The following is a 27,415-nucleotide window of genomic DNA, read 5'->3' on the forward strand; positions in this document are numbered from 1 at the left end:
TATTAAGAAGAGGCAGCACAGTGGAAGCCCTCATGAGTGCAGGTCCCGCCACTTGTCCAGAGGGCCACGACTAGGGATGTCCTAGCCATGACTAGTGGCTAACCCCATAGCCATCGGGGATGAGCCACTTCTTAGCTACCATGTCTTCAAATTCATCAGCATTGAACTTGGTGAAGTCTCACTTCTTTGAGGTGTGGATCTTCTGGTGGCCAGGGAACATGAACCTGCGCAGGGCCTCCATCACATGCTCCTTGTTCTGCAGCTTGGTGCGGATGGACACGGTAACTTGGCCAGTGTGAACTCCAAACACACTGCCCTGGGGCTTTCCAAAGGCACTGCGCATGCCTGTTTAGAGCCTACACTGGGCAAGTGCAAGGTCAGAGACATGAACGTACATCTGAAAGGCCTGTCTCCAAGACTCCTTAGAGCAACCTATACAAGAAACAGTCTGCATTACGCTACCAAGGAAGATGCTGTTTGCAGCCATTGCACACTGGGCCGCCACAAGGAAAGGAACCCAGTCGGCTTAATTGGCTGCAGATTGATGGGCCCCTTCTAAGGAAGCTGAGGATGCAGTCCAGCAAAGTTAAAGAGTGTTAACCGAGAGAGAAACATGTGCAATGCAAGAAATGGTGGACTTAACCAGGAGTGTTAGACTGACTTCTGTGCAACAGTCCTAGCAGCCATCTGTCCAGATTAAAACAAAAAGGGTGTCCTCAGGAAGAGTAAGGGAATTGCCTTCAAGCTGTAGACAAAATGGTTCAACATTTTAATGACCAGGTTAAGAAGGAAGCCAGTATTTTGGCTGGGTGCGGTGGCTCCCACATGTAATCCCAGCACTTTGGGAGGATAAATAAAATTGTGGTATGATTTCCAATAAATTCCTTTAAAGTAGTGAAAATAAATGATGTAACACTGAGGAGCAACATGATGAATCCCAGAAATACAAAGTCGAGGGAGAGGCCAGGCGGAGGGGGTCACACCTGTAATCCTACCACTATGGGAGGCTGAGGTGGGTGGATCATTGAGGTCAGAGTTCGAGACCAGCCTGGCCAACATGGTGAAACTCGATCTCTACTAAAAATACAAAGAGTTATCTGGGCGTGGTGGCGCACACCTGTAATCTCAACTACTTGGGAGGCTGAGGCACAAGGATCACTTGAACCCAGGAGGTTCAATATTGCAGTGAGTCAAGATCGCACCACTTCACTGCAGCCTGGGTGACAGAGCAAGACTCTGTGTCAAACAAACAAAAAAACCAGCCAGGCACTGTGGCTCGCTCACTCCTGTAATTCCAGCACTGTGGGAGGCTGAGGCAGGTGGATCACAAGGTCAGGAGTTCAAGACCAGCCTGGCCAACATGGTGAAACCCCGTCTCTACTAAAAATACAAAAATCAGCCAGGCATGGTAACACGCACCTATAATCCTAGCAACTCAGGAGGTAGGTTCAAGCTAGGAGGTTCAAGTTAGCTAGGTTCAAGCAGGAGAATTGCTTGAACCTAGGAGGCGGAGGTTGCCGTTGAGTGGAGATCTCGCCACTGCACTCCAACCTGGTGACAGAGTGAGACTCCATCTCAAAAAAAAAAAAAATTCCACAAACTTGAAGGGGAGACCTAAGTTGCAGAAGACCACAGTGTGATTCAGTTAAACCAAACTCAGATACTTGCAAAAGTAACACTATACTTACTCAGGATATTAACACATGCAGTGAAATTATAACAAAAAATTGATTTAATTGGGTACTTGTCCTCTTATTACTTTTGGTACCTGACATATTACACATGTATATGACATATTTATATCTATGTTTATTTATTCACCCATGGCACATAATAGAACAAGTGTGGCCTTGGACGCCCTCCATTTAACACCAAGTAAAGCCAAGGTCCTCCTGAAGGCCTCCAAGGCCCTCTGTGACCTGACCCCTCCCCATACCTGCTGACCTCATCTCCTGGCACTCCGTCTTGGGCCCATCACATCAGACCTCCTGGCCCATTGCTGCTCTTCCAACAAGCCCGATGCCTCCCGTCCTTAGGGCTTTGTGTTAGCTCTTTCCTCCTCCCAGACGGGCTACCCATGATTGCCCTTGACATACTCTCGCACCTCCTTTCAGACTTTGCTCAAATGTCACTTTCTCACTGAGACCTACCCTGATCACCCCATTAAAAATTGTAACTCACACCATGCAGTGGCTCAAGCCTGTAATCCCAGCACTTTAGGAGGCCGAGGCAGGTGGATCACGAGGTCAGGTGATCGAGACCATCCTGGCCAACGTGGTGAAACCCCGTCTCTACTAAAAATACAAAAATTAGCTGGGTGTGGTGGTGCACGCCTGTGGTCCCAGCTACTCTGGAGGCTGAGGCAGGGGAATTACTTGAACCCAGGAGGCCGAGATTACAGTGAGCCAAGGTCACACCACTGCACTCCAGCCTGGCGACAGAACAAGACTCTGTCTCAAAAAAAAAAAGAAAAAAATTACAACTCACACCCCTACCCACATACATTCCTAATCCCCGGAACCTTCTTCACTTTAATCCTTGGCACTCTCTAATATGCAAAATAATGTAGTCATTTATGACGCTTATCATTCATTAGCTCTCTCCCCACCATCAGAATGCAAGTTCCTGAAGGGCAGGGTTTTTTTGTGTGTGAGATGGAGTATTGCTCTGTTGCCCAAGCTGGAGTGCAGTGGTGCCATCTCAGCTCACTGCAACCACCGCCTCCCGGTTTCAAGCAATTCTCTTGCCTCAGCTTACTGAGTAGCTGGGATTACAGGCGTGCAGCACCACACCCAGCTAATTTTTGTATTTTTAGTAGAGACGGGGTTTCACCATGTTGCCCAGGGTCTTGAACTCCAGACCTCAGGTGATCCACCTGCCTCAGCCTCCCAAAGTGCTGGGATTATAGGCGTGAGCCACCGCACCCAGCCTAGGGCAGGGATTATAGGCGTGAGCCACTGTGCCCGGCCTAGGGCAGGGGTTATAGGCGTGAGTCACTGCGCCCGGCCTAGGGCAGGGGTTATAGGCGTGAGCCACTGCGCCCGGCCTAGGGCCGGGGTTATAGGCGTGAGCCACTGCGCTCGGCCTAGGGCAGGGGTTTTTGCTTTTTGTCTGTCTTGGTCCTTGCTCTATGTCCAGCTCCTGCAACAGCCCAGTGCCTGGTTGGTGCTCAACCCATAATGTGTGTTGAATGAATGAGTGGAGTTCTTGAGGACTGGGATCAGAATAGCACAAGATTTGCAGAACAGGCCAGGTTTTCTGGTCTTACCCGCAAGGGAGAAAATGCTCGATTGGCTGGAATGAATTGCCATATTGGAAAAATATATAGTTGCCCAATCCTTTCCATTTCATCAAGACTTTAGCTCCGGTTCTTTTTTTTTTTTTTTTTTAAGATGGGGTTTCACCATGTTGGTCAGGCTGGTCTTGAAATCCCGACCTCAGGTGATCCGCCCGCCTTGGCCTCCAAAGTGCTTGGATTACAGGCGTGAGCCACCACACTCTGGTTCTTTTATTTTCTGTTTGTTTGAGACAGAGTCTCTCTCTGTTGCCCAAGCTGGAGTGCAGTGGCGCGATCTCGGTGGGTTCTCTGACCTATTCCAGGCAACACTGTTCCTGTGCACCCATCAGCCCATCTCAGGCTTCGATTGCCCCCTCCTGAGCTCTCACACCCACAGCAGAGGCAACAAGCATGCCTGCCCCTAATTGTGGGTGACTGCTGGGCCTAGACACTTCCAGCTGCATCACAGGGCCTACAGGTAAGAAGAGACTAATTCCAGCCCTACCAGCAGGGAGGCACAGACTGGACCCTGATGGAAAGTTGGAAGCTACAGGTGCCTGGAGCCCTCTGTTTTCAACTGTATAGGTCAGGCAATGCTACGTAACAAACCACCCCAACACTCAAATGATTGAAACATAATAAGCACTTTTATTGCTCCTAAAGTCTTTGACTTGGCCGGCAGGGCTGGGCTCAGCTGGTCTTGTTCATGTGTCTCTATAGCTACTTCTCCCAAGCGGCGTACTGTTTCCCGGCCTCTGAATCTGGGCGAGCCCTGGACTTGCTTTGGCCAGTAGAAGGTAACAGAAGTAGCCACGTGTTGATCAGCTGGGGCTGGTGAGGGGCCGGCTGGTCTAGGCTTCGGACACCTGAACTCTCCTTCTCACAGTCCCTGCTTGTCCGGCAGGCTGGCCTGGGCTTTCTCTGTGGTGGAGGAAGAGGTCTGAAGCAAAGGAGCAGCATGCAAGTTCTCTTCAGGTGGAAGAAAGCAGAGGGGGCGATCCAGATTATGCCTCTTTCACATACAAATGATTTTCAGCTGAAGGCAATTAACAAGCAGAAGGTGCAGAAAAAGGTCAGGTTTCCCTCCCCTCTTCTACCTAAAGGCATGATATAAATTCTTCTTGCCTAGAGACAACCCTTAACTCTGCCCAGCCAGAGGCAGTTCCAGAGGCACTGCAGACAAATCCTGCTGCAACAGCTTCCTCTCGGATATTTATCATCCCATAGTTTCCCACCCTTGGAAGCCTAAAACTGTTATCCTGGTCCAGTCATTTCTCTACAAATTTATTATTTTTTTTAATTCTGTGTAAGACAGTGTTCCAAGCCATAACTTTGTTGAGTCTTATCATGAGTGATGTCAGCTGTCTATGTTAATACACTTCTTCACAGGGCATGGTGGCTCATGCCTGTAATCCCAGCACTTTGGGACGCCAAGGCGGGTGGATCACCTGAGGTCAGGAGTTCAAGACCAGCCTGGCCAACATGGTGAAACCCCGTGTCTAGAAAAAATACAAAAATTAGCCGGGTTTGGTGGAAGGCATCTATAATCCCAGCTGCTGGGGAGGCTGAGGCAGGAGATTGCTTGAACTGGGAGGCAGAGTTTGCAGTGAGCTGAGATCACGCCACTTCACTCCAGCCTGGGCGAAAGAGCAAAGCTCCATCTCAAAATAAACAAACAGTTTTCCTCCACCATGCCCAGTGGCTCACACTTGTAATCCCAGTACTTTGGGAGGCCGAGTCAGGTGGATCACCTGAGGACAGGAGTTCCAGACCAGCCTGATCGACATGGTGAAACACTGTCTGTACTAAAAATACAAAAAAAATTAGCGGGGTGTGGTGGTGCACACCTGTAATCCTAGCTATTCTGGAGGCTGAGGCAGGAGAATCGCTTGAACCTGGGAGGTGGAGGTTGCAGCAAGCCAAGATCGCGCCACTGCACTCCAGCCTGCTCAAAAACAAGACTGCTCAAAAAAAAAGCAAACAAAAAACTGTTTTTCTCTGTGAATCTGTCTTTCATTAAAGAGTCTCTCAATCTGTTTTGCTGTAACAGAATACCACAGATGGGGTCATTTGGAAATGGGGTCTTGCTCTGTCACTCAGGCTGGAGTGTACCAGCATGACCATGGTTCACTGTAGCCTCAACCTCCTGGGCTCAAGCAATCCTACCACCTTAGCCTCCCAAGTAGCTATGACTACAGGTGCATGACACCATTTCCCACTAATTTAACTTTGTAGAGATGGGGTCTCACTATGTTGCCCAGGCTGGTCTTGAATGCCTGATTTCAAGTGATCCTTGAATGTATTCTCAGTCTTGTAAAGTATTGAGATCACAGGTATGAGCCACCAAACGCAGCATGGGTCATTGATAATAAATAGAAGTGTATTGGCTTACAGTTCTGGAGGCTGGGAAGACCAAGATCAAGGAGTCAGCATCTAGCAAGAACCTTCTTGCCGTGTCCTAGCAAGGTGCAAGGCATCATATGGTGGAAGGGCAAAGTGAGGGCAAGAGAAAGACAGAGAATGAACTCCTTCATTTAAAAGGCACCACACTCAGGATAGCCAACTCACTCCTGAAATAATGGTGGTTTTTTTGTTTTGTTTTGTTTTTTTGAGATGGAGTCTCACTCTGTTGCCTGGGCTGGAGTGCAATGGTGCAATCTCAGCTCACTGCAACCTCTACCTCCTGGGTTCAAGCAATTGTGCCTCAGTCTCCCAAGTAGCTGAGATTACAGGCATGCGTAGCCACACCTGGCTAATTTTTGTATTTTTAGTAGAAATGGGGTTTCACCACATTGGTCAGGCTGGCCTCAAACTCCAGACCTCAGGTGATCCACCCACCTCAGCCTACCAAAGTGCTGGGATTACAGGTGTGAGCCACTGCACCTGGCAGACCACCTTCTATGTCCTGAAAGCTGATCTGGGTTCACTCTGAGGTGTGATTGTACTGCCCATGTGCAGAGAGCAAATCTGGGAGCCAGTCAAGTGTGTCCTGACACCATGGGAGTCAGGGGAGAATGGATGCGTCACACAGCAAAGGACGTGGATACAAAGAGGCCATGAATTGCAGCCATGGATACAATTTGTGATCCAAACAGGACCAAATGAAGCTTGTAGGATGCCACTGTCTAGCTGGGCTCTGAAACCCCTGATCAAAGCCCTCCTGGACCCCACCAGCTATCAGTATCTCCTTGTTCCTGGCCTTGGCATCATAAGCCTCTGGTTCATCCTTCATTGCCTGAACAGACCACACTGACTGGGACTCTGTTTCTAGGCTGACTCTTCCCCTTGACTATGGACTCTTTCCAGGTGAAAACTGCTTTTATCCTCACTGGTCATCACAGCGCAGGGGGCAGGGGTGGGGGTGAGAAGAACGCAGGAGGAAGCAGCCGGCAGCAGGGGCCCAATGTTGCAGCCAAGTGCCCAGTGAATCTCTCAAGGTTCTGGTCCTTGAGATGTTTGTAGCCAATGCCAAAAGGGTCCCCTCACCCCTGGAGACCCATGTCATGGTCAGGAGCAAATGATCTGGCCTTCCGTGCCTGTGACAGGATGGATCCTTTGCCACAGTCCATCTTCATCCTGTTTGATTTACTTGTTGGAACAGAAAGCATTGAAGTTACAGATGTGGTGAATCCTAGCCCATATATTAATTTATGTGACCCCAGCTGTTTTGCTCTGCTCTGAATGTTTCTATTTCTCCCCAATAGCACATTGTGGTTGAAATATATACATACTTTTTTGAGATGGAGTCTCTGTTGCCCAGGCTGGAGTGCAGTGGCACGGTCTCGGCTCACTGCAATCTCCGCCTTCTGGGTTCAAGTGATTCTCCTGTCTCAGTCTCCTGAGTAGCTGGAATTACAAGCATGCACCACCACACCCGGCTAATTTTTTTTATTTTTAGTAGAGACAGGGTTTCACCATGTTGGCCAGGCTGGTCTTGAACTCCTGACCTCAAGTGATCCGCCGGCCTCAGTCTCCCAAAATGCTGGGATTACAGGCATGAGCCACCACACTTACCCTGTGATTGAAATCTTAACCCACAATATGATGGTGTTGGGAGGTGGAGCCTTTGGGGGGGATTAGATAATGAGGGTGGAGGCCTCAAGAATGGGATTAGTGACATTCTTTAAAAGGCCCTGGAGGCTAGGTACCATGGCTCACGCCTGTAATCCCAGCACTTTGGGAGGCCGAGGCGGGCTGATCACTTGAGGTCAGGAGTTTGAGACCAACCTGGCCAACATGGTGAAACCCCGTGTCTACAAAAATACAAAAATTAGCCAGGCGTGGTGGTGCATCCCTGTAGTACCAGGTCCTCAGGAGGCTGAGGCAGGAGAACTGCCTGAACCTGAGAGGCAGAAGGAGGCAGAGGTTGCAGTGAGCCGAAATTGTGCCACTGCACTCCAGCCTGGGTGACAGAGCCAGACTCTGTCTCCAAAAAAAAAAAAAAAAAAAAACCAGAAGGCCCTGGAGAGCTGCCTCCCATCTTCTACCATTAGGGACAAAGCTGGAAGGCACCGTCTGTGAAAAGGTGGGCCCTCATCAGACAACACTGGTGGCTTGATCTTGGACTTGCCAGTCTCCAGACTTGTGAGAAAAAAAATTTGTTTATAAGTTACCCACTTTTTTTTTCTTGACATGGAGTCTTGCTCTGTCACCTAGGCTGGAGTGTCATGGCACCATTTTGACTCACTGCAACCTCCATCTCCCAGGTTCAAGTGATTCTCCTGTCTCAGACTCCTGAGTAGCTGGGATTACAGGCATGCGCCACCACACCCCATACAAAAAATACACTAATTTTTGTATTTTTAGTAGAGGAGGGGTTTTGCCATGTTGGCCAGGCTAATCTTGAACACCTGACCTCAGGTGATTCACCCACCTCGGCCTCCCACAGTGCTGGGATTACAGGCATGAGCCACCACACTCAGCCAAGTTACCCAGTCTTAAGTTATTTTGTCACAATCACCTGAACAAGAACAAAGAAAGATACTTTCTAAGCCACGTAGAACCCATTCATAAATCTGGGGTTTTAAATAACCTTCCTCCTGTCACAAGAGACAGATTCAAGTTTCATTTGGTTGAAGCTTCTGAAGCTGGAAGAAACCTAAAATGAGCTTCAGCTTCAAGGCTAATGTGCCTGTGCTTCCTCCATGTAAAGCAGAAAATGCCAGATCCCCCTTGCTCTGCCCACTTTGCGGGGAGAATGTAGCTCCACAATCCAGGTTCCCCCAACCTGTGGCCAAACCCAGAATGAGAATCAGAAGCCAGTGACAACCAGCATCCCTCCTGGTAACTGATGGCAACCATGAGGGTAACTGCCTCATTTCACAGGTAACAGGGTCAGAAGTTCTGGTGGCAGCCAACACACTTCCCAGAACAGCTCTGTGTTCCAATGTGATCTGAGTTCATTTATGTGGCTAATTCAGCTTCCTTGTTCTTCCCAGTGGTTCTGTGAGCTTTTCTTTTAAACATGTACTGGGCACGTATTAGCTCTCATTTCCTGAGCTCGGGACTAAGCCCTCTACACACCCAGCATCCCTTTACTAAGCCCCTTTGCCACCAGAGCTAGATGGTGTGGCTCATAGGCAGGGATCTTCCTCTCTTCTCCTCCAGGGCCTGGCCCAGAAGAACCAATGGAAGACAGATCCAGCCCAGAGCCATTTCCCTTCCAACCTCCCGGCAAGCCTGATGAGTTCCACTCCCCACGACCGGCCACCCCTGCCTTCCAGGCACTGATCCTGCTGCCTCCCTCTTGCTCTGCCACGCCCTATGCCTGGCTTGCTGCCCAGGCCTCCCCAGCCCTCTCACCTTTCCCACTTACTGCCTCCCTCCAGGCTTGTACAGGATGATAAGCTCTGGTCTCAGCATTCACAGCCTCCTCTATCTCTCAGCTGTGTCCCTGGCCATGACTCTGCCTGCTCTTCCCTAAAGCAATTAAAATGGGAAAATCTGACCCTTCTCACCCAGGAGGCAGGTTCTCTGCTCTCTTCATCCTCCTTCTCACCATGTGATTTTGGACAAGTCCCTTCACTTCTGAGTTTGGCCAAGTGTGCCTGTGTATGTGATGTACAGACTTTTGCAGCCGTATCACCACCGTGCCTCTTCACTCCCAGCCAGTGTGAGGGCTCCCCCTCAGCTGCTGCAGGATGTGTCCCCAGAAGGAGAAAGTTAAAGGGGAAGAAAGCCCTTGAGTGGGAGCCAAGTCATCTGAACGCACTCCCTGTGCCCGGAGGAGGTAGGGACAAGAGTTGCTTTCGATGAAGAGTGCACCTGATGAGAAGGCAGCTCCAGAGGACTCAAAGAAAAACCGAGAATCAATCTGGAAAGAAACAGGCAGCCCTTGCCTACTTCATGGGGGGACCACGAACTCCTTGGTCAATATAGGGACATGCTTCTCCGTGCACCCAGCCACCTCTGCACAATGCACTCCCCACTCCAGGCCTGGTGACCTCTACAACTGTGGCTTCCACTAATGCTGGGGGTGCGAGGCAGTGGACGATGCCCAGCTGAAGCTGTTCAGGCCTCGTGGCAGCACCAGATCCAGGGCGAGGTTGTGCTGCTCATCCTCAGAGTACACGGGCCGGTAGCCCAGCAGCTGCAGAGCACCAGTGCACAGTTCCTGCACGCGGCGGATCTTGACGAAGGGCAGCGTGTGGCGCCAGGCCTGGGAGACATTGAGCGCATTCCTGGACGAAGTCTTGAAGGCTTCGCGGCGCGCACCAGGTCCAGATCCGTGGGTGATGTTGTAGATCCAGGCCTCGAGCTGTGGCGTGAGACTCAGGCCGGTGAAGGCGTAGAGTGCCCGGATCTCTGCCAGTGGCTCCCGCGCAAGGTCCTCGAAGCGCACCAGGCGGTAGCGGCCGTGCAGGAAGGGCGGCGGCTTGAGTGTGGCGGCCTCAGCGATACGGACGTGGCTACGGCACACCTCACGCACCACGCGCAGGCCAGGGTCGGCCTCCACCCACGTGCCATTGGTGCCCAGCACGATGCCGTTGTCGCGCGCCAGAGCCTTGGCCGCCGCCTCCCGGGAGCGCAGCACGGCCCGCGGGTCGCGCACGAGATGCACGATGCGCAAGTTGAGCGCCGGGTCGCTGAGCAGCGGGTAGAGCACCTGCAGGTTGAAAAAGCGCACCTCCTTGAGCACCACGTGGCTGTAGGAGCGGCAGGCCTCCTGGGCCAGGCTGAAGGGCCTCCGCGCGCACAGTGGCTTGCACACGGCCTCACTGCTGATGGCGCCTCGGGGAAAGGCACTACAGGCGGGTGGCGAGCACAGTGCGCGGCTCACGGCCCACTGGAAGAGGTCGGACAGGTTGCGTCGCCAAGGCAGATAGGCATCAAACACGTCCATGTCGCACAGGAAGACGGAACGTACCAGGTCGCGCACGGCCATGTGCAGCGTTGCGGCGCTGCCCTGTGACAGGGTGGTCCACACGTGCCATGCAGGCTCCATCAGGTAGAAGACGTCGGGGTGCTGGCTGAAGAGCTGGCCCACAAAGGACGAGCCCGAGCGCCACGAAGACAGCACCAGCACGTGCACGCGCTCCTCACTGCACGCTGGGGGTGAGGGCCCTGGCCGCGAGATCAGAAAGAGAAGGAGGAAGGTCTGCGCCAGGAGGAGTGCGGTCACCGCTGTGCTGGAGACGCGTGGCAGCCACATGCTGACTGCCGGGGGCCTTAGGGAGGAGAGTGCAGCGGTTAGGGACTGCAGCCTGCACGCCCATCCCGCGCCCCAGCTACTGCCCAGTGCCTGCAGCGAGCAGATTCAACCACCAGACCTCAGCCTCCCAAGAACAGGATGGTCTCAGTGGGGCGCTCTCCCGGATATGTGGCCTTAAGACATAACTCAGGATCCAGTCTAGCTGAGAGCAAAAGTACAAATGCAGAATGCGGTGGGAAATCTGTCTGTATATGAGTCCTACCTTCTTAGTTATCTACCCACACTACCACTCTCTATCTGGAGAGGGAAATATATTTCAAACAGAATTCCTGTCTTTTGCTTAAGAATTCCTGTGAGGAAACTCTTTTAGGTTGAGCCGGTGGGCGCTCTGGTGGATGTCACGGCACCATCGACAGCTATGGCCGGGTACAGGGGGCTCACGTCTGCAATCTCAGCACTTTGGGAGGCTGAGGTGGGCAGATCATGAGGTCAGGAGTTCGAGACCAGTCTGACCAACGTGGAGAAACCCCGTTGCTACTAAAAATACAAAAATTAACTGGGTGTGGTGGTGTGTTTCCCTGAGGCTCTTCCACGCAGCCTGTGATCTTATTCCTCTTTTTTTTCCCTCTGTTGTTGAGATGGAGTTTCACTCTTGTTGCCCAGGCTGGAATGCAATGGCGTGATCTCGGCTCCCCACAAACTCTGCCTCCTGGGTTCAAGTGATTCTCCTGCCTCAGCCTCCCGAGTAGCTGGGATTACAGGGATGCACCACCACGCCCAGCTAATTTTGTATTTTTAGTAGAGGTGGGGTTTCTTCATGTTGGTCAGGTTGCTGGTCTCCAACTCCTGACCTCAGGTGATCTACCCACCTCAGCCTTCCAAAGTGCTGGAATTACAGGCATAAGACACGGCACCCAGCCTCCTTTGTTTTTTAACTTTCCACACTACACTGACATACACAGCCTGTGATCTCGAACCAAATATTAGATCACCCTGTGACTCAGTTTACCCATCTGTAAAAGGGGATGGTACCAGCACATAACACAGGATTTGGGTGGATTACTGGAAAATGGGAACATGTTTGAATATCCTGGATGGACAGGAAGGACAGGTAGTCACGCCCCTAACTGAGGCATGAACTTGCTACAGTGTGTGCTTCCACACTGTATGATAAAAAAAAAAAAATAGAGAGGTATGGCCGGGTGTGGGGGCTCATGCCTGTAATCTCAGCACTTTGGGAGGCCGAGGCGGGTGGATCACCTGAGGCCAGAAGTTCAAGATCAGTCTGACCAATATGGAGAAACCCCATCTCTACTAAAAATACAAAAATTAGCTGGGTGTGGTTGCACATGCCTGTAATCCCAGCTACTCAGGAGGCTGAGGCAGGAGAATCGCTTGAACCCAGAGGTGGAGGTTGCAGTGAGCTGAGATGGCACCACTGCATTCCAGCCTGGGAAATAGCGTGAGACTCTGTCTCAGAAACAAAAAAAAATGAGCAAACAGACAAAGTGGACAAAGAACACCAAATGTTGCCATCACTGGTGGGGATTGAAGTGCTGAAGGCAGCATGGACTCCAGAGGGAGGGTGTCCTGGAGCCCTGAGGGTTTGCAAGGAGACCAGTTGATGGGGAGCTAGGATGGAGCCAGAGAAGCAGAGAGGTGACAGCAGAGTACTGTCCTGGCCAGCTGAGGGGACTCACCACCGCCCAGGGCTGCTGGGAGTGCTGCAATGCTGATCACAACTCCATCGGAGATGCTTGGAGGGTCCTCAGCACCTAGTAAAGCAGGAGGGAGATGGAGTCACACTCTACAGGGGAAGATACCCCTAAATGCCACGTAACTTCTCTGAGGCTCGATTTCCATCTCTGTAGAATGGGATTTGCAACATTTAACCTCTCAGAACTGTTGTGAGAGATGCTGCTGCAAACATCTATGGAGAGAGGGCCTTGGGAAGCATTTCTTACACACATGCATCCATCACTGTTACTGTCCCTGTGCTCAGCTACATGAGAGAGGAACCCCTCCCCCTGGGGAGTCTCCCCCAAGAGGGGACACCCACAGGCCACCTCCATTTCCAATTTCAGTAACTCCCAGGCCATCCTCTGGCCTCCAAGCGCCAGCCCTTTAGTGGACCTTAAGAACGTCATGCACGTCTCACAGGGTGGAAGGAACACGGAGCTGCCTCCCACATTCCAAGGTCCCAGAGTGCTCTGCTCTTTGCAGCTGTTGCTTCGGCAATGATCTCAAGGCTGGGGGACTCTGGAAGGGAGGGGCCTGGAAGTCTCCTCCTTGTTCCTGCATCCTTTGCTCCCTGCCTTCCCCTCCCCTGTCCAGGTCACCACTGAGAAGCCAGGGTCTAACTTCAGAGCAGATCCCATCTCTGCCTCTTCCCCTCATCAGGAAGCAACAGGGGTGGGTGGAGGATGCCCAACAGCTCTGTCACCAGCCAACTCCAGATCCCATGCCCACTCTGGGAAAACCTGGAAGACGAGGAGAGTAGCCACTCATCTGCTCTGCTCATGATCAATGCTCCTTAGTGCCAGTGGGCTGACGATGGTTGGCTCCCTGCCAGTGGGGCGCCGGAGGAGAAGGGAACTCATATTTGCTAAGTTTCATGATCACAAGTGCTAGGTGCTTCAAGTCCACTGGATGATTTACTCAATGAGCCCTGAGGTGGGCATGATGATATCATTTTTCAGGGGAAAGACTCAAGGTTTGAGTCCTTGAGGACAAGCTGGGACCCCAGGGCTCCTGTTCCCAAGCTCCTGGCACCTCTGATCCGAGGCTGTGGGCCTCTCCCACCTGTGATTCTTCCCTGCAGAGTGCAGGACCCTGCTGCTCTGGGCCAAACATGGTTGCCCTAGCCAGCCCAGCCCTTGCCTGGGTAGGAGCTTGACCTCAAGCCAAGGTATTTGTTACCTGTGTTCCAGGAAAGCTGGAGGTCTTCTTAAGTGACTCATACACTACAGGAACTGCTGTGAGATCCTACTATTGAAACTCAAGAACTAGGAAGGTGGCTGAATCATCCTATGCCACAGAGTCTCCAGAAGACCAGTTCCTAGCTGGGAGCTTTCTGGTAGGAGCCTTATGGTCAGCACAGTGGCCATTTGGGCCAAGGGTTCAACATCAGGAAGAAACAGTCAGGAAGGGCCTGTGAGAGGTGCTCTTGTCTTCATGATTGAATGTTATCATCCCAAGTCCCTAGGAGGCAGCAATGACCATCCCCGTCCATTTTAGTTGAAGCAGTGGGGCTCAGATATGTGAATACCCAGTGAGAAAGAGGCAGGGTTAAGTCCAAGAGCCAGCTGGGTGCAGTAGTTCATACCTGTTATCACGGCACTTTGGGAGGCTGAGGCAGGCAAATTACTTGAGCCCAGAAGCTCCAAACCAGCCTGGGAATCATAGCCAAACACCATGTCTACTAAAAACACAAAAATTAGCCCGGTGCAGTGGTGTCTAACTGTAGTCCCAGCTACTCAGGAGGCTGAGGTGGGAGGATTGCTGGAGCCTGGGAGGCAGGGGCTGCAGTGAGCAGAGATTGTGTCAGTGCACTACAGCCTGGGCAATAGTGTGAGACCCTGTTTCAACAATAAATAATAAATAAATAAATAAATAGGCTGAGCACAGGGTAGCTCATGCCTGTAATCCCAGCACTGTGGGAGGCTAAGGCAGGTGGATCACCTAAGGTCAGGAGTTTGAGACCAGCCTGACCAATATGGTGAAACCCCGTCTCTATTAAAAGTACAAAAATTAGCCGGGTGTGGTGGTGGGCACCTGTAGTCCCAGCTCCTCGGGAGGCTGAGACAGGAGAATTGCTTGAATCCGGAGGCAAAGGTTGCAGTGAGCAGAGATTGTGCCACTGCACTCCAGCCTGGGTGACAGAACAAGACTCCATCTCAAAGAAAAAAACCAAACAAACAAAAAAACCCATATATATATATATGTATATATTTAAATTTCCAACAAGTCATTAATGGTGATGTTGGTAACGATAATGATGAAAATAATTTTATATATATAATATATATACATAAACATATATATATATAAATCCAAGAAGCAGACTCTCCCTGCAGGGTTCTGTGGTGGGTGTGGCACTCCTAAGCCTTTGTCCAGTGAACTTTCCCATTCTGGAAGGCCTATCTCCTTCCCCTTTCTCTTTATGAGGGGCACATATTTATTATATGTTTAATTTTTGGAAAAGGTAACACAAAGATGTTGTATAAAGTTCTAAGCCGGGTGTAGTGGCTCATGCCTGTAATCCCAGCACTTTGGGAGGCCAAGGAGGGCAGATCACTTGAGATCAGGAGATCCAGACCAGCCTGGCCAACAAGGCAAAACCCGGTCTCTACTAAAAAATACAAAAATTAGCCGGTGTGGTGGCGGGTGCCTATAGTCCCAGCTACTCAGGAAGCTGAGGCAGAATTGCTTGAAGCCAGGAGGCAGAGGTTGCAGGGAGCTGAGATCGCGCCACTGTACTCCAGCCTGGGCAACAGAGCAAGATTCCATCTCGAAAAGACAAAAACAAAAACAAAAAACAATTCTAAAAGTACAGATGAGCTCACTGCCAGCTGTTTTTTTTCTTTCTTTTTTGAGACAGAAGGCAGTAATATTTCCTGTCTCTCATGCCCTCTCCAGCCCCCCAACCTCAGAAGCAATTCTGCTTTAAATTTTGAACAAGTCGTTAATGGTGCTGATGGTGATGATAATGATAATGAAAATAATCACGTTTTTCAGGAGGAGCGTGGAACGAAAAAGTACAAAAGGCCAGAAAGGGAACAGAAAGCTCTGTCTCTCGCTTTGGTACCCAGGAACGCCCTAAGCAGTGGTCCTTAAGCCACAGAAATGTTTTTTTGATATGAACTCTTTTTAAAATGTACTTTTGTCAAAATACTACACATCGCTTGAGAAAGGATAAAATATGCCTGGAGGCCAGGCACGGTGGTTCACACCTCTAATCTCAGCACTTTGGGAGGCTGAGGTGGGAGGATCTCTTGAGCCCCAGAGTTCAAGATTGCAGTAAGTTATGATCGCTCTACTGCTCACCAGCCTGGGCAACAGAGCGAGACCTTCTAAAACCATGGCCAAACACTCCGGCTCGCAGCTGAGGCGCGTCAGTGACTAGGAGTCCACTTCCTTCTTGTTTTTGCTCGTTTCCCTTAGTTTTCCTTGGGGCTAACTGCATTAGATATTAGAAAGGTTGAAAGAAAAATTTAAAAGATGTGAAAAGTAGAACAGAAAACATAAGTGACAAACAAAGGTTGGAAAGCAGAGAAAAGATAAGATCGGCAGAAGATTCAATCCAGGAAAGCCAGTGCTCAGGATCCTAATCCTGGTGGAGCTGACAATCGAGTTGGGGACATCGAAGACACGTCTGTCTACGTGACGGTCAACGGACCTGATGGCGTCCCAGTGGATGGCCTGGACATCCAGCTGTGGGAGGGTCGTGCTGGTCCTGGCTGCATCCTTCTCTCCTGGATTCTGGCAAAGCCGCCACCGGCCTCCCTTCAGTCCGTCTTGTACAGTTGCCCCCGGGGTGCCTATACCACACGTCGGATCCTGCCATTCTCCTATTCAGCAACCTTCAGCTTTCCGACCTCATCTCCCGCATCCCAGGCTTTAGAACGCAGGGAATCATCAGTTTTCATCAAAAAGCCCCACTCCATCTCTCCCAACCCCCTCCCCCCATGCTGTGAGTGCCCAGCCCTGACTCCCACAGGGAGGCATCTCAGCCTCCCCTGCGGGTGCCTCCTCTGTGCCTCTCCAGGCACACCCCACTCTGCCCTGCAGCCTTTTTCCCTCCCCTCTTGCCTGTGAGCAACCAGGAGCTTGAGACTGTGTTTTTTTTGCAAGCGAACATCTGTTCTCTGGTGAGCAGTGTGAGAATTGGCACTGCCCAGGTATACTGGACTTGCTCGGTTCTGTCCACTCAGTACCTGTTTTTCCTCCTGACAACAGTCTATAGGCTTTTTCCTGGGGAACCACCCTCACCCACTCAAAAGTGCATGTGGCTCAGATGGGGCTGATCCGGTCACGTGTCCCAAGACAGGCTCGCCTCAATATTCCACACACTGACCCTACCGCCCCAGCCCACACAGAACTACTGGCCTAGGAATGGGACATCTGCTCAACTGCAATCCTGGAATTTCTTCATCACAAAGGAAGAGGAAACTGCCTGGGTATAAAGTCAACACAGAAGAGAACTCAGCAGAGAAAGTTCACAGGCAAGCTGACGGCATCTTCTAAGCATTTAGATCCAGTTGTGCAAGGCTTACCCACGGACCCCTCGGCTGCGGGAAGCATTCAGTTTCAGCTTCAGTCACTGGGAGATGAGTTTCTGTCACTTACACCCAAGAGTGGTGATTAGATAGTGACAGTGGAACGCTTTGGTGGGGTGAGGTGGGAAGGGTTGCAGGGTGGAGTTTCTGGGGGCTGCCCCTGCTATGTTTCTCTTTGAGGGTGCTAATACAAGGGTGTGTTCAATTTGTGAAAGTTCACCAAGCTGAACTTTCATGAGCTGCACTCTGATGAATGGCATACTTCAATAAAATGTAAAGAATCTCAAGGACTGTCTCAAACACCAAATGAATAGAAGACACGAATAAATATTTGCCAATTGCAATCAGATACTCTGTGGTTCACATCCAGAGGGAGAATTCCCCAATAGCTCACATAGTTTTCTGCCAAGCACCTTAAAGTCACAGGATCTTCTAAATATCCCTACCCTTTCTTGGCCTGAAAGACCTAGGAAGGAGCTATGGTTATGCCTGTTTGCAAATGGGAAAAGCAAGATAGGAAAAAGCAAAATGGGAAAACCAACCTAAGACAGTTTTCCATAGCAGGGTCGACCTGAAGCCCAGGAATCCTGGGTCTCTGGGAAGCACTAACTTCCAGCCAAGCTCTGCCTGCCCTCGACACAGCAGCTTCAGGCCAGGGGTGGTGGCTCACACCTGTAATCCCGGCACTTTGGGAGGCCAAGGTGGGTGGATCACCTGAGGTCAGGAGTTCGAGACCAGCCTAGCCAGCATGGTGAAACCCTGTCTCTACTAAAAATACAAAAAAAAAATTAGCCAGGCATGGTGGCAGTCACCTGTAATCCCAACTACTTGAGAGGCTGGGGTAAAAGAATCAGTTGAACCTGGGAGGTGGAGGTTGCAGTTAGCCAAGATTGCATCACTGTGCTACAGCCTGGGCAACAAAAATGAAACTCTGTCTCAAAAAAAAGCTGGCCGCAGTGGCTCACACCTGTAATCCCAGCAATTTGGGAGGCCCAGGCAGGCGGATCATAAGGTCAGGAGATTGAGACCATCCTGGCCAACATGGGAGGCAAGAGAATCCCTTGAACCCAGGAGGTGGAGGTTGCAGTGAGCTGAGATTGCGCCACTGCACTCCAGCCTGGCAACAGAGTGACACTCCGTCTCAAAAACAAAAAGCAAACAAAAAAACCACCAAAACAACGACAACAAGGCACAGCAGCTCTTCCTGTTACCAGCCTGTCCCAGCCCTGTTCATAGAACCTAAAGGAACAAAACGTAACGCTAGGTATAGATCCCAGGTTTAGATTGCTCTGTTTAGAGCTGGCTGGAGGCCATCCCTGTTCAAGAATCCCAAAGGCAGCTGGGCACGGTGGCTCACCCCTGTAATCCCAGCACTTCGGGAGGCCAAGGCGGGTGGATCACCTGAGATCAAGAGTTTGAGACCAGCCTAGCCAACCTGGTAAAACTCCATCTCTACTAAAAATACAAAAATTAGCCGACGTGGTGGCGGGCACCTGTAATCCCAGCTACTCCAGAGGCTGAGGCAGAAGAATCCCTTGAATCCAGGAGGTGAAGGTTGCAGTGAGCCAAGATTGTGCCATTGCACTCTAGTCTGGGCAACAAAAGCAAAACTCTGTCTCAAAAAAAAAAAAAATCCCAAAGTCTGGAAAAAACAGATTCCCAGTGACAGTCAGTGGCCTCGAGGCATTAAGAGCTACCACAAGGGCCAAACTGCTCTAGTACAGCCCTGGGCATTTGGAAGGGGGAAGGCTAAAAAGAGCAAAAGAAAGAGGAAGAAAGGAGAGAAAGAAAACAGAAAATAAGATAAAACTTAAAGCAAGGAGGGAGGAAAGATGGGAGATGAGTGTTCATGGCGGGCAGGACAGGAACTCCCGCAAACACCATCTATGAGGGTTTCCTACCTGCCCAGCCTTTCCCATCCATTTTCTGATTTGATCCTATGACACAGACCTGAAGATCATCCTTATTTTATAGATGAGGAAACTGAGGCATAGAAAAATTAAGGGAGGTGGGGCATGGTGGCTCATGTTGGTAATCCCAGCACTTTGGAAGTCTGAGGCGGGAGGATTACTTGAGGTCAGGAGTTCAAGACCAGCCTGGCCAATATGGCGAAACCCCATCTCCACTAAAAATACAAAAATTAGCTGGCCATGGTGGTGTGCGCCTATAATCCCAGCTACTCAGGAGACCAAGGCAGAAGAATCATTTGAGCCCAGGAGGCAGAGGTTGCAGTGAGCTGAGATTGTGCCACGGCACTCCAGACAGAGCAAGACTCTGTCTCAAAAATTAAAAAAAAAAAAAAAAAAGGAAAAAAGAAAAGGGACTTGCTGAAGAATTCACACAATGGCTGATGAGCCGGAATCGGAAGCCTAGCAGCATGACTTTAGAGCTCTTCACTACACGGTGTCAAGTGGAAATCCCAAGTAACAAAGCTGACATACACATATGCGTTTCTCCCATCTGTGGGTGTTCTCTGATGTGCATGTATTTTTCACACAGTTGGCTGGGTGTTAAAAATACACGAATATCAAACAACACCCACAGATGAGAGAAAATCGTTGCAAATCATATCTACAGAATGGGCTTGTACCCAGAATTTAAAAAGAGTCTTACAACTCAACACAAACTAGGCAAACGTCCTATTTAGTTTTTTAAGAATGAGCATATTGAAGAAATATAAGAAGAAGTAGGCTGGACCCGGTGGCTCATGCCTGCAATCCTAGCACTTTGGGAAGCTGAGGCGGGCAGATTGCCTGAACTTAAGAGTTTGAGACCAGCCTGGGCAACACGGTGAAACCCCATCGCTACTAAAATACAAAAAATTAGCTGGGCATAGCGGTGTGTGCCTGTAATCCCAGCTACTCAGGAGGCTAAGACAGGAGAATCACTTGAACCTGGGAGGTGGAGGTTGTAGTGAGCTGAGGTTGCGTCACTGCACTCCAGCCTGGGTGTCAGAGCAAGACTCCATCTCAAAAAATAAATATATAAAGAAATTTAAGAATGAGTGAAGAAAAAAATTAAATTGAGTAAAGGATTTGAGAAGACGTTTCTGTGAAGCAGATACACAAATGGAAAGAAGCTCAACATTTTCAGGCAGTGGGGAAATGCCAATTAAACCACAGTGACAAATCACTTTCCACTCACCACGAAGGTTACAATTAAAAAAAGGTAATTAATTATAGGCAGTACACTGAGCTCCATAGAGACAGCGCCAGGGCAAATGAGAGCCGGACGGGCACTAGGCGACTCTGTGCCTCGCTGAGGAAAAATAACTAAACATGGGCAAAGGAGATCCTATGAAGCCGAGAGGCAAGATGTCATCATATGCGGTTTTTGTGCAAACTTGTTGGGAGGAGCATAAGCAGCAGCACCCAGATGCTTCGGTCAGCTTCTCAGAGTTTTCTAAAACGTGCTGAGAGAGGGGGAAGACCATGTCTGCTAAAGAGAAAGGAAAATTTGAAGATATGGCAAAGGTGGACAAGGCCCGTCATGAGAGAGAAATGAAAACCTAAATTCCTCCCAAAGGGGAGACAAAAAAGCAGTTCAAGGATCCCAGTGCACCCGAGAGGTCTCCTTCGGCCTTCTTCCTGTTCTGCTCTGAGAATCGCCCAAAAATCAAAGGAGAACATCCTGGCCTGTCCATTGGTGATGTTGTGAAGAAACTGGGAGAGATGTGGAATGACACAGCCGCAGATGACAAGCAGCCCTATGAAAAGAAGGCTGCGAAGTGACGAAAAATACGAAAAGGATCCTGCTGCACATCGAGCTAAAGGAAGGCCGCTGCAGCCAAAAAGGGAGTTGTCAAGGCTGAAAAAAGCAAGAAAAAGAAGGAAGAGGAGGAAGATGAGGAAGATGAAGAGGAGGAAGATGATGATGATGATGAATAAGTTGGTTCTAGTGCAGTTTTTTTTGTCTATAAAGCATTTAACCCCCCTGTACACAACTCACTCCTTTTAAATAAAAAAATTGAAGTGTAAGAGATTTGTTTTTATTTTTTTTTATTTTTTATTTTTTTTGAGACGGAGTCTCGCTCTTGTTACCCAGGCTGGAGTGCAATGGCACGATCTCGGCTCACCGCAACCTCCGCCTCCTGGGTTCAGGCAATTCTCCTGCCTCAGCCTCCTGAGTAGCTGGGATTACAGGCACGCGCCACTGTGCCCAGCTAATTTTTTTGTATTAATAGAGACGGGGTTTCACAATGTTGACCAGGATGGTCTCGATCTCTCGACCTCGTGATCCACCCGCCTCGGCCTCCCAAAGTGCTGGGATTACAGGCTTGAGCCACCAGAGATTTGTTTTTAAACTGTACAGTGTCTTTTTTGTATAGTTAACACACTACTGAATGTGTCTTTAGGTAGCCCTGTCCTGGTGGTATTTTCAATAGCCACTAACCTTGCCTAGTACAGTATGGGGGTTGTAAATTGGCACGGAAATTTAAAGCAGGTTCTTGTTGGTGCACAGCACAAATTAGTTATATATGGGGATGGTAGTTTTTTCATCTTCAGTTGTCTCTGATGAAGCTTATACGAAATAACTGTTGTTCTGTTAACTGAATACCAGTCTGTAATTGCAAAAAAAAAAAAGTTGTTTTGTTGACATTCTGAATGCTTCTAAGTAAATACAATTTTTTTTTTTTTTAAAAAAAGGTAATTATAATAATTACGAGTGAGCCGGGCATGGTGCCTCACGCCTGTAATCTCAGCACTTTGGGAGGCCGAGGCGGGCAGATCACCTGAGATCAGGAGTTCAAGACCAGCCTGGCCAACATGATGAAACCTTGTCTTAAAAAACATATAATAATAATAATAATTACAAGTGTTGGTGAGATGATGGAGACGTGGGGATCCTCATAAAGTGGGAATGTCACATGGTGCATTTCCTAAAGAAAGAGTTTGGTGGTTTCTCAAAAGGTGAAACAGAGAGAACACAGGATGCAGCAGAACCGCTCCTGGGTACACACCCAAGAGAACGGAACACAAAAGCCCACGTGAAAACTTGCTCATGAATTTTCACAGCAGCATTATTTGTAATAGCCAAAAAGGAGAGACATCCCTAATGTCTATCAGTTGATGAATAAACAAAATATGGTATAAAAAGGAAGAAAGCGCTGATACATACAAAGTTCAATGTGAAAACACTGAATATACCATAAACCAGTGACTCGAACACTTTTAAAGTATTAACTTTGGGCTGGACACAGTGGTTCACTCCTGTAATCCCAGCACTTTAGATTGGATGGGTGGATCAACTGAGGTCAGGAGTTTAACGGCCTGGCCAACACGATAAAACCCTGTCTCTACTAAAAATACAATCAATCAATCAATCAGTAAATAAAATTAGCCGGTCATAGTGGCAGGCATCTGTAATCCCAGCTACTCAGGAGGCAGAGACAAAGGCATGAGAATTGCTCTCACTCAGGAGGCAGAGTTTGCAGTGAGCTGAAATCACACCACTGCACTCCAGTCTGGGTGACAAGAGTGAAACTCCACCTAAAAAAATGTATTTATATAGATATATTGTATAAACTTTAACGTACATGAATTCTATCTCAATAAAGCTATTATTTTTCAAAAATTAGAAAGTGTGGGAGATGCACACTGAAGCTTGGTGTTTATTTTTCTATGGCCAATTTACAGGTCATTTCTTTTCTTATTAGTGCTTTGCTGCATTTTCCAGACAGTCTACGTTAGACTTTTATTACAATGATGATAAAATCGGAAATTTCTAGTTGTTTAAAGGAGGCTAAGGTGGAGTTTGTCTTTCTCCAGCTGTCATTACAGAGAGACAGAAGCCTGCAAATCACTTTTCCAGCTGACCTGAGTACCCAGTTAGCCAGGGAAGGTCAGAGGCATGAATTCCTGCACTAAAAGGTGTCAACGCTCCCAAGCATACTCTCAGCCCCAGGACTATGGGCTGGGCCAGGCTGTGGCTGAAGCCGTGCCTGGCCCCCCATCCCCAGCCACATCTGCCACCTCTGCCAGTCCTGGTGATGCAGCTGCGTGGCATCCCCCAGAGGCAGTAGGCTGGGACTACAAGGCCCAGATGCTGCTGGGTGAAACAGATCTGCCTTCAAGAATCTACTGGGAAATGAATTCTAATTAGCCTGGGAAAGGAGCCTCAAGCCTCCCTGGCTCAGAGCCACCGCTCTAGGGCATTTCGGAGCAGATGAGCAGATAGCAACACATAAACCCTTTTTCCTGGTTGGGCGCTTTAGGGATTCTCACACTGCAATTCGAATAGCACCTGACTTAGTCTAAATCATAGTACTTTACAGCTGGAGGCCATAAAGTCTGAGGGCTCCCCACTTCTCCTCTGCAGCAACACATGCATGGTATAGAGTGTGATTGTGCTTTTAGCACCTTCACCTGTTTCCCTAAGTACTGACAGAGCCCTCTCATTACAGGGATAATCTGGAATGTTCTCTGGTTTATTAACCATTTATTTTAAATACCTTATTTTCAAAAAGTAAATCATTCTTCCAAATCAATGACGTAGAGAGAAAAAAGAAGAGACTATTTTAGAAGAAAATAACTCAGGCTGAGTGCAGTGGCTCACACCTGTAATCCCAGCACTCTGGGAAGTCAAGGAGGGCAAATCACCTGAGGTCAGGAGTTCGAGACCAGCCTGGCCAACATGGTGAAACCCGGTCTTTACTAAATACACAAAAATTAGCTGGGCGTTGTGGCACGTGCTTGTAATCCCAGCTACCTGGTAGGCCGAGGCAGGAGACTCACTGGAATCTGGGAGGCCAAGGCTGCGGTGAGCTGATTTCGAGCCACTGCACTCCAGTCTGGGTGACAGAGTGAGACTCCGTTTCAAAAAACGAAAAAAAGAAAAAAAGTAAAAAAAGAACTCAAAACACATAGTCAAATGCAACATGTGAAACTTATTTGGATTCTGATTTGAAAAAAATATCCGCCAGGAGATACCCTAGAGGTAATTAGATATACCTCAATATTGACTGATTAACAGGTAATATTGAGAAATTGTTAATGCTATTATCACTACCCAGACCAATCTTGTTTATGCATTTCCAGACCTATCTCCCCTCCCAAGACACTAGAAGCAGAATTGTTTTGTCTCAATTAAGACAATAGGTATAGAGCGCTGTGGTTAAGAGTGTGAAGCCCACTTGACCATTTACTGTGTGATCTTGTGCAAGTTACTCATTCTCTCTGTGCCTGCTTGATTAAAAGAAAATCTGTAAACCCAGGGAAACAATATAACTCAACTCATGGGCTTGATTCAAAGAGTGAGTGAGTGAATATTTATAAAGCAGAACAATGTCTGGCACATAGTGCACGTTCTGGAATCTTCCTGGGCCACAGAATAGAATAGAATTATATTCTATGAATTCAAGGGAAAGTCTTCGAATGAGGGAAAACCTGAGGACAATGGCCCTATTGGATTCAGGTGCCCCAGTGCCCCAGCAACAGAATGTGGCAGGCACAGGCAGGGATCTCACAAGGACATATAAAACAGAGGAAGCTACAGAGTCATGGCTAGAAGCCTGGCTTCTTTTTTTTCTGATGTGGAGTCTTGCTCTGTTGCCCAGGCTGGAGTGCAGTCGCATGATCTCAGCTCACTGCAACCTCCGCCTCCTGGGTTGAAGTGATTCTTCTGCCTCAGCCTCCCTAGTAGCTGGGATTACAGGCATCCGCTAGCACGCCCAGCTAATTTTTTTATTTGAAGTAGAGATGAGAGTTTCACCACGTTGGCCAGGCTGGTGTTGAACTCCTGACCTCAGGCGATCTGTCCGCCTCAGTCTCCCAAAGTTCTGGGATTATGGGCGTGAGCCACCGCACCCGGCCTTAGAAGCCTGGCTTCTGAAGCCAGACTGGGTTCAAATCCTGTCTCTACTACCAGTGAGGGGTGTGACTTTGAGCAGGTCACTCTCTGGCTCTCTGTGCTCCAGTTGACTCTGTTGTAAAGGCCAGAAAAGCCCCAGCCTCCCAGGTTGGAGAGGAGCTCAGCCCTGGCTCTCCCAGGGGCTCACCACTCTCCCAGGCCCTGGTACTCGACCCACTCGCTTGTGTGTTCAAGTCAGCTAAGTCCTTTCTGCTCTTCAGACCTCAGTTTTCCCATCCTCAAAAATGGGAAACTCGACTGCCTTACCTCCGTGTGAGAGGGAAGAGAAAGGAAAGTCGACATTTGCTAGGCACCTGTCCTGAGGCCCAGTGGGCCTGTCCTGAAGCCCAAGATGAAGCCGTTAGAAGCGGTGACGCAGGACTCGCAGGACTCCAATTCCCCTGGGCCTGGTTCCAAATTAACCCACCAAGCTACTGTTTCTCAATAATTCTATGGAAAAAGCCCCTGGAGAGCTTTTGAAAGCCATGCCCTTTGAAACCCAAGCAGAGACAAAAGGGCCTCCCACGCCTCCCCCGCGCAGTAAGGATCTCTGTGCTCAGCCGAAGCCTCAGCAAGACACTTCCAAACCGGCGCCAGCAGCGGCGATGCCTTTTCCACGTTGCTGATGGAAAAGCCACCCCCAGCTGTTCCCGCCAACCCAGGTCCCCGGTGAGGACAGAGGAGCGTCCTCAACTGTGCCACTGGTCAGGCTCCCGGCCCACCCAAGTGTGGAGAGTGAAGAAACAACGTACCCCAAAGCTTGGCGTCTCTGCCCGACCTGCTGCGGCAGGGAGGGGGACGCCTCCCTCCTGGGCTCAGCAAAGGCTCCCAGACTTCGTCTCTTCCAAATTCCACCGCACAGCCAGCGCTTTCTCTTCAATGAAGGGTCCGCAGAGCTGACTTGCTCCTTAAGGTCCCAAGACTATGACGGGACACCCGGTGACGCCAGGAAAGGGGCTCTAAGAGGCATGGATGTGAGTCGGGGAACCAAGACACTGGAAGCTCCTGGAGACTCGAGGCAGAGCGAATCTGGGAACAGGGCAGGCGTCCCAGAATGGGATGTGGAGGGTGGGGGTGTCCTGGGGCTACCACAGGGAGGCACCCGACGCAGAGCCCCCTCCCGAGCCTGGCACTGCCGCCCGCACCCTCTACTCCCTGTGCTCCAGCCCACAACCCTCGGCGCTGCCCGGTGCTGCTCGCCTGGAGCGCACACAATGAGGCGCTTTCAGACGTGGCTGCGGTCCCGGGGTGGCCGGCAGGAGCCAGGACGGTGGGGGAAGGAAGGAGCCGGTTGGTCCTAGGCTCCCCCTCCCCACCCCCGACCGAGGGGCCACGCCTCGGGGGAGGGGCGCTGGCCGAAGGCAGGGCAAGAGGGCCCAGGTGGGCTGGGCTCTGAGAGGCGCACCGTTTAGCCGAGGATGTCAAAGGGCGCTGGCAGAGTTACCTCTCATCTAACTGACCACAAATGAACGTTGTACCCTACCCCCTGCCCAATCCCCAGAGAAAGGGAGCTCCTGGACAAAGATCCTAATGAAGGAAGTAGAATCTTAACTTGGCCCTTCTCGCTCTTCGGGGGCATCCTTGCAGCGAAGTGACTTGGAATCCAAACCCTTCCCAAGGCCCCAACCTCAGCCCTAAGCCAAGAGCCAGGCACCTGGATAACACAGGGACCCCGTGCGGTGTCCCAGCTGGGAGGGGCAGAGAGACCAGGTGGCCTTAGGAGCTGGGCCCGCAGCTGTTCCCCTCCTCCTGCTCATTCCCTGCCCTAGTCTTGGCCGAGAGAGGTGTAGGCTTCATAGCAGGTCCAGAAAAAGACATGATACTTTTCAATAAATAAGGTATTTTCCCCTTACAAATAACAGGGCAGAGTCCAGGCATCTGAAGAGGATAAAGCATTTGAAGGTCTTGTAATTAGTGATGTGATCTTAAACAAGAAGTCCCTGCTGCAGGGAGAAGAAATGAGCAGTCTTTCCTGGTTGTGGTTTGGCAAGATGAATTACAATCCTTAACAATGGTCATAAGCTTTTTGGATTGATAATTCCTTTCTGGGATATATCTTAAGGAAATAAACCAGAAACGGATTTATATACAGGGTTTACATAAGTGTTGTTCATGATTTTGATTTTGATTTTTTTTTAGATGGAGTCTCGCTCTTGTCGCCCACGCTGGAGTGTAATGGCGGGATCTCGGCTCACTGCAACCTCTGCCTATAGGGTTCAAATGATTCTCTTGCCTCAGTCTCCTGAGTAGCTGGGATTACAGGTGCCCACCACCATGTCCAGCTAATTTTTTGTACTTTTAGTAGAGACAGAGTTTCACCATGTTGTCCAGGCTGGTCTCGAACTTTTGACCTCAGGTTAT

General features: G+C 49.8%; 1 protein-coding gene, 1 non-coding gene and 1 pseudogene across 3 annotated transcripts; 1 reads left to right on the plus strand and 2 right to left on the minus strand.

Annotated features, from left to right (window-relative positions):
* Window positions 1-404: 404 nt before the first annotated feature.
* On the minus strand, window positions 405-540 carry LOC135277308 (small nucleolar RNA SNORA70). The gene has a single exon (XR_010344928.1). It is a non-coding gene; the product is annotated as a small nucleolar RNA SNORA70 (small nucleolar RNA).
* Window positions 541-9,740: 9,200 nt separating this feature from the next.
* LOC105706836 (carbohydrate sulfotransferase 6) lies at window positions 9,741-26,186 on the minus strand. 2 transcript variants are annotated; one of them, XM_012437459.3, is made up of 3 exons: window positions 25,807-26,186; window positions 12,629-12,703; window positions 9,741-10,944 (listed from the first exon to the last, which is right to left on the minus strand). In XM_012437459.3, the coding sequence occupies exon 3, from the start codon at window positions 10,926-10,928 to the stop codon at window positions 9,741-9,743; it is 1,188 nt and encodes a 395-aa protein (XP_012292882.1). In that variant the 5' UTR covers window positions 10,929-10,944; window positions 12,629-12,703; window positions 25,807-26,186. The 2 variants fall into 2 exon arrangements, with proteins under 2 accessions (XP_012292882.1, XP_012292883.1); XM_012437460.3 differs by lacking the exon at window positions 25,807-26,186 and adding an exon at window positions 17,204-17,268.
* On the plus strand, window positions 20,485-21,177 carry LOC105706750 (high mobility group protein B1-like; annotated as a pseudogene).
* Window positions 26,187-27,415: the final 1,229 nt, after the last annotated feature.

This window comes from Aotus nancymaae, unplaced genomic scaffold, assembly GCF_030222135.1.
Source record: "Aotus nancymaae isolate 86718 unplaced genomic scaffold, 86718_ANA_hifiasm-v0.15.2.pri h1tg000030l, whole genome shotgun sequence".
Taxonomy (NCBI): domain Eukaryota; kingdom Metazoa; phylum Chordata; class Mammalia; order Primates; family Aotidae; genus Aotus; species Aotus nancymaae.

Coding starts and splice junctions, on each gene's coding strand:
- LOC105706836 (XM_012437459.3), bottom strand. CDS start 10,928: ATGTGGCTGCCACGCGTCTCCAGCACAGCGGTGACCGCACTCCTCCTG.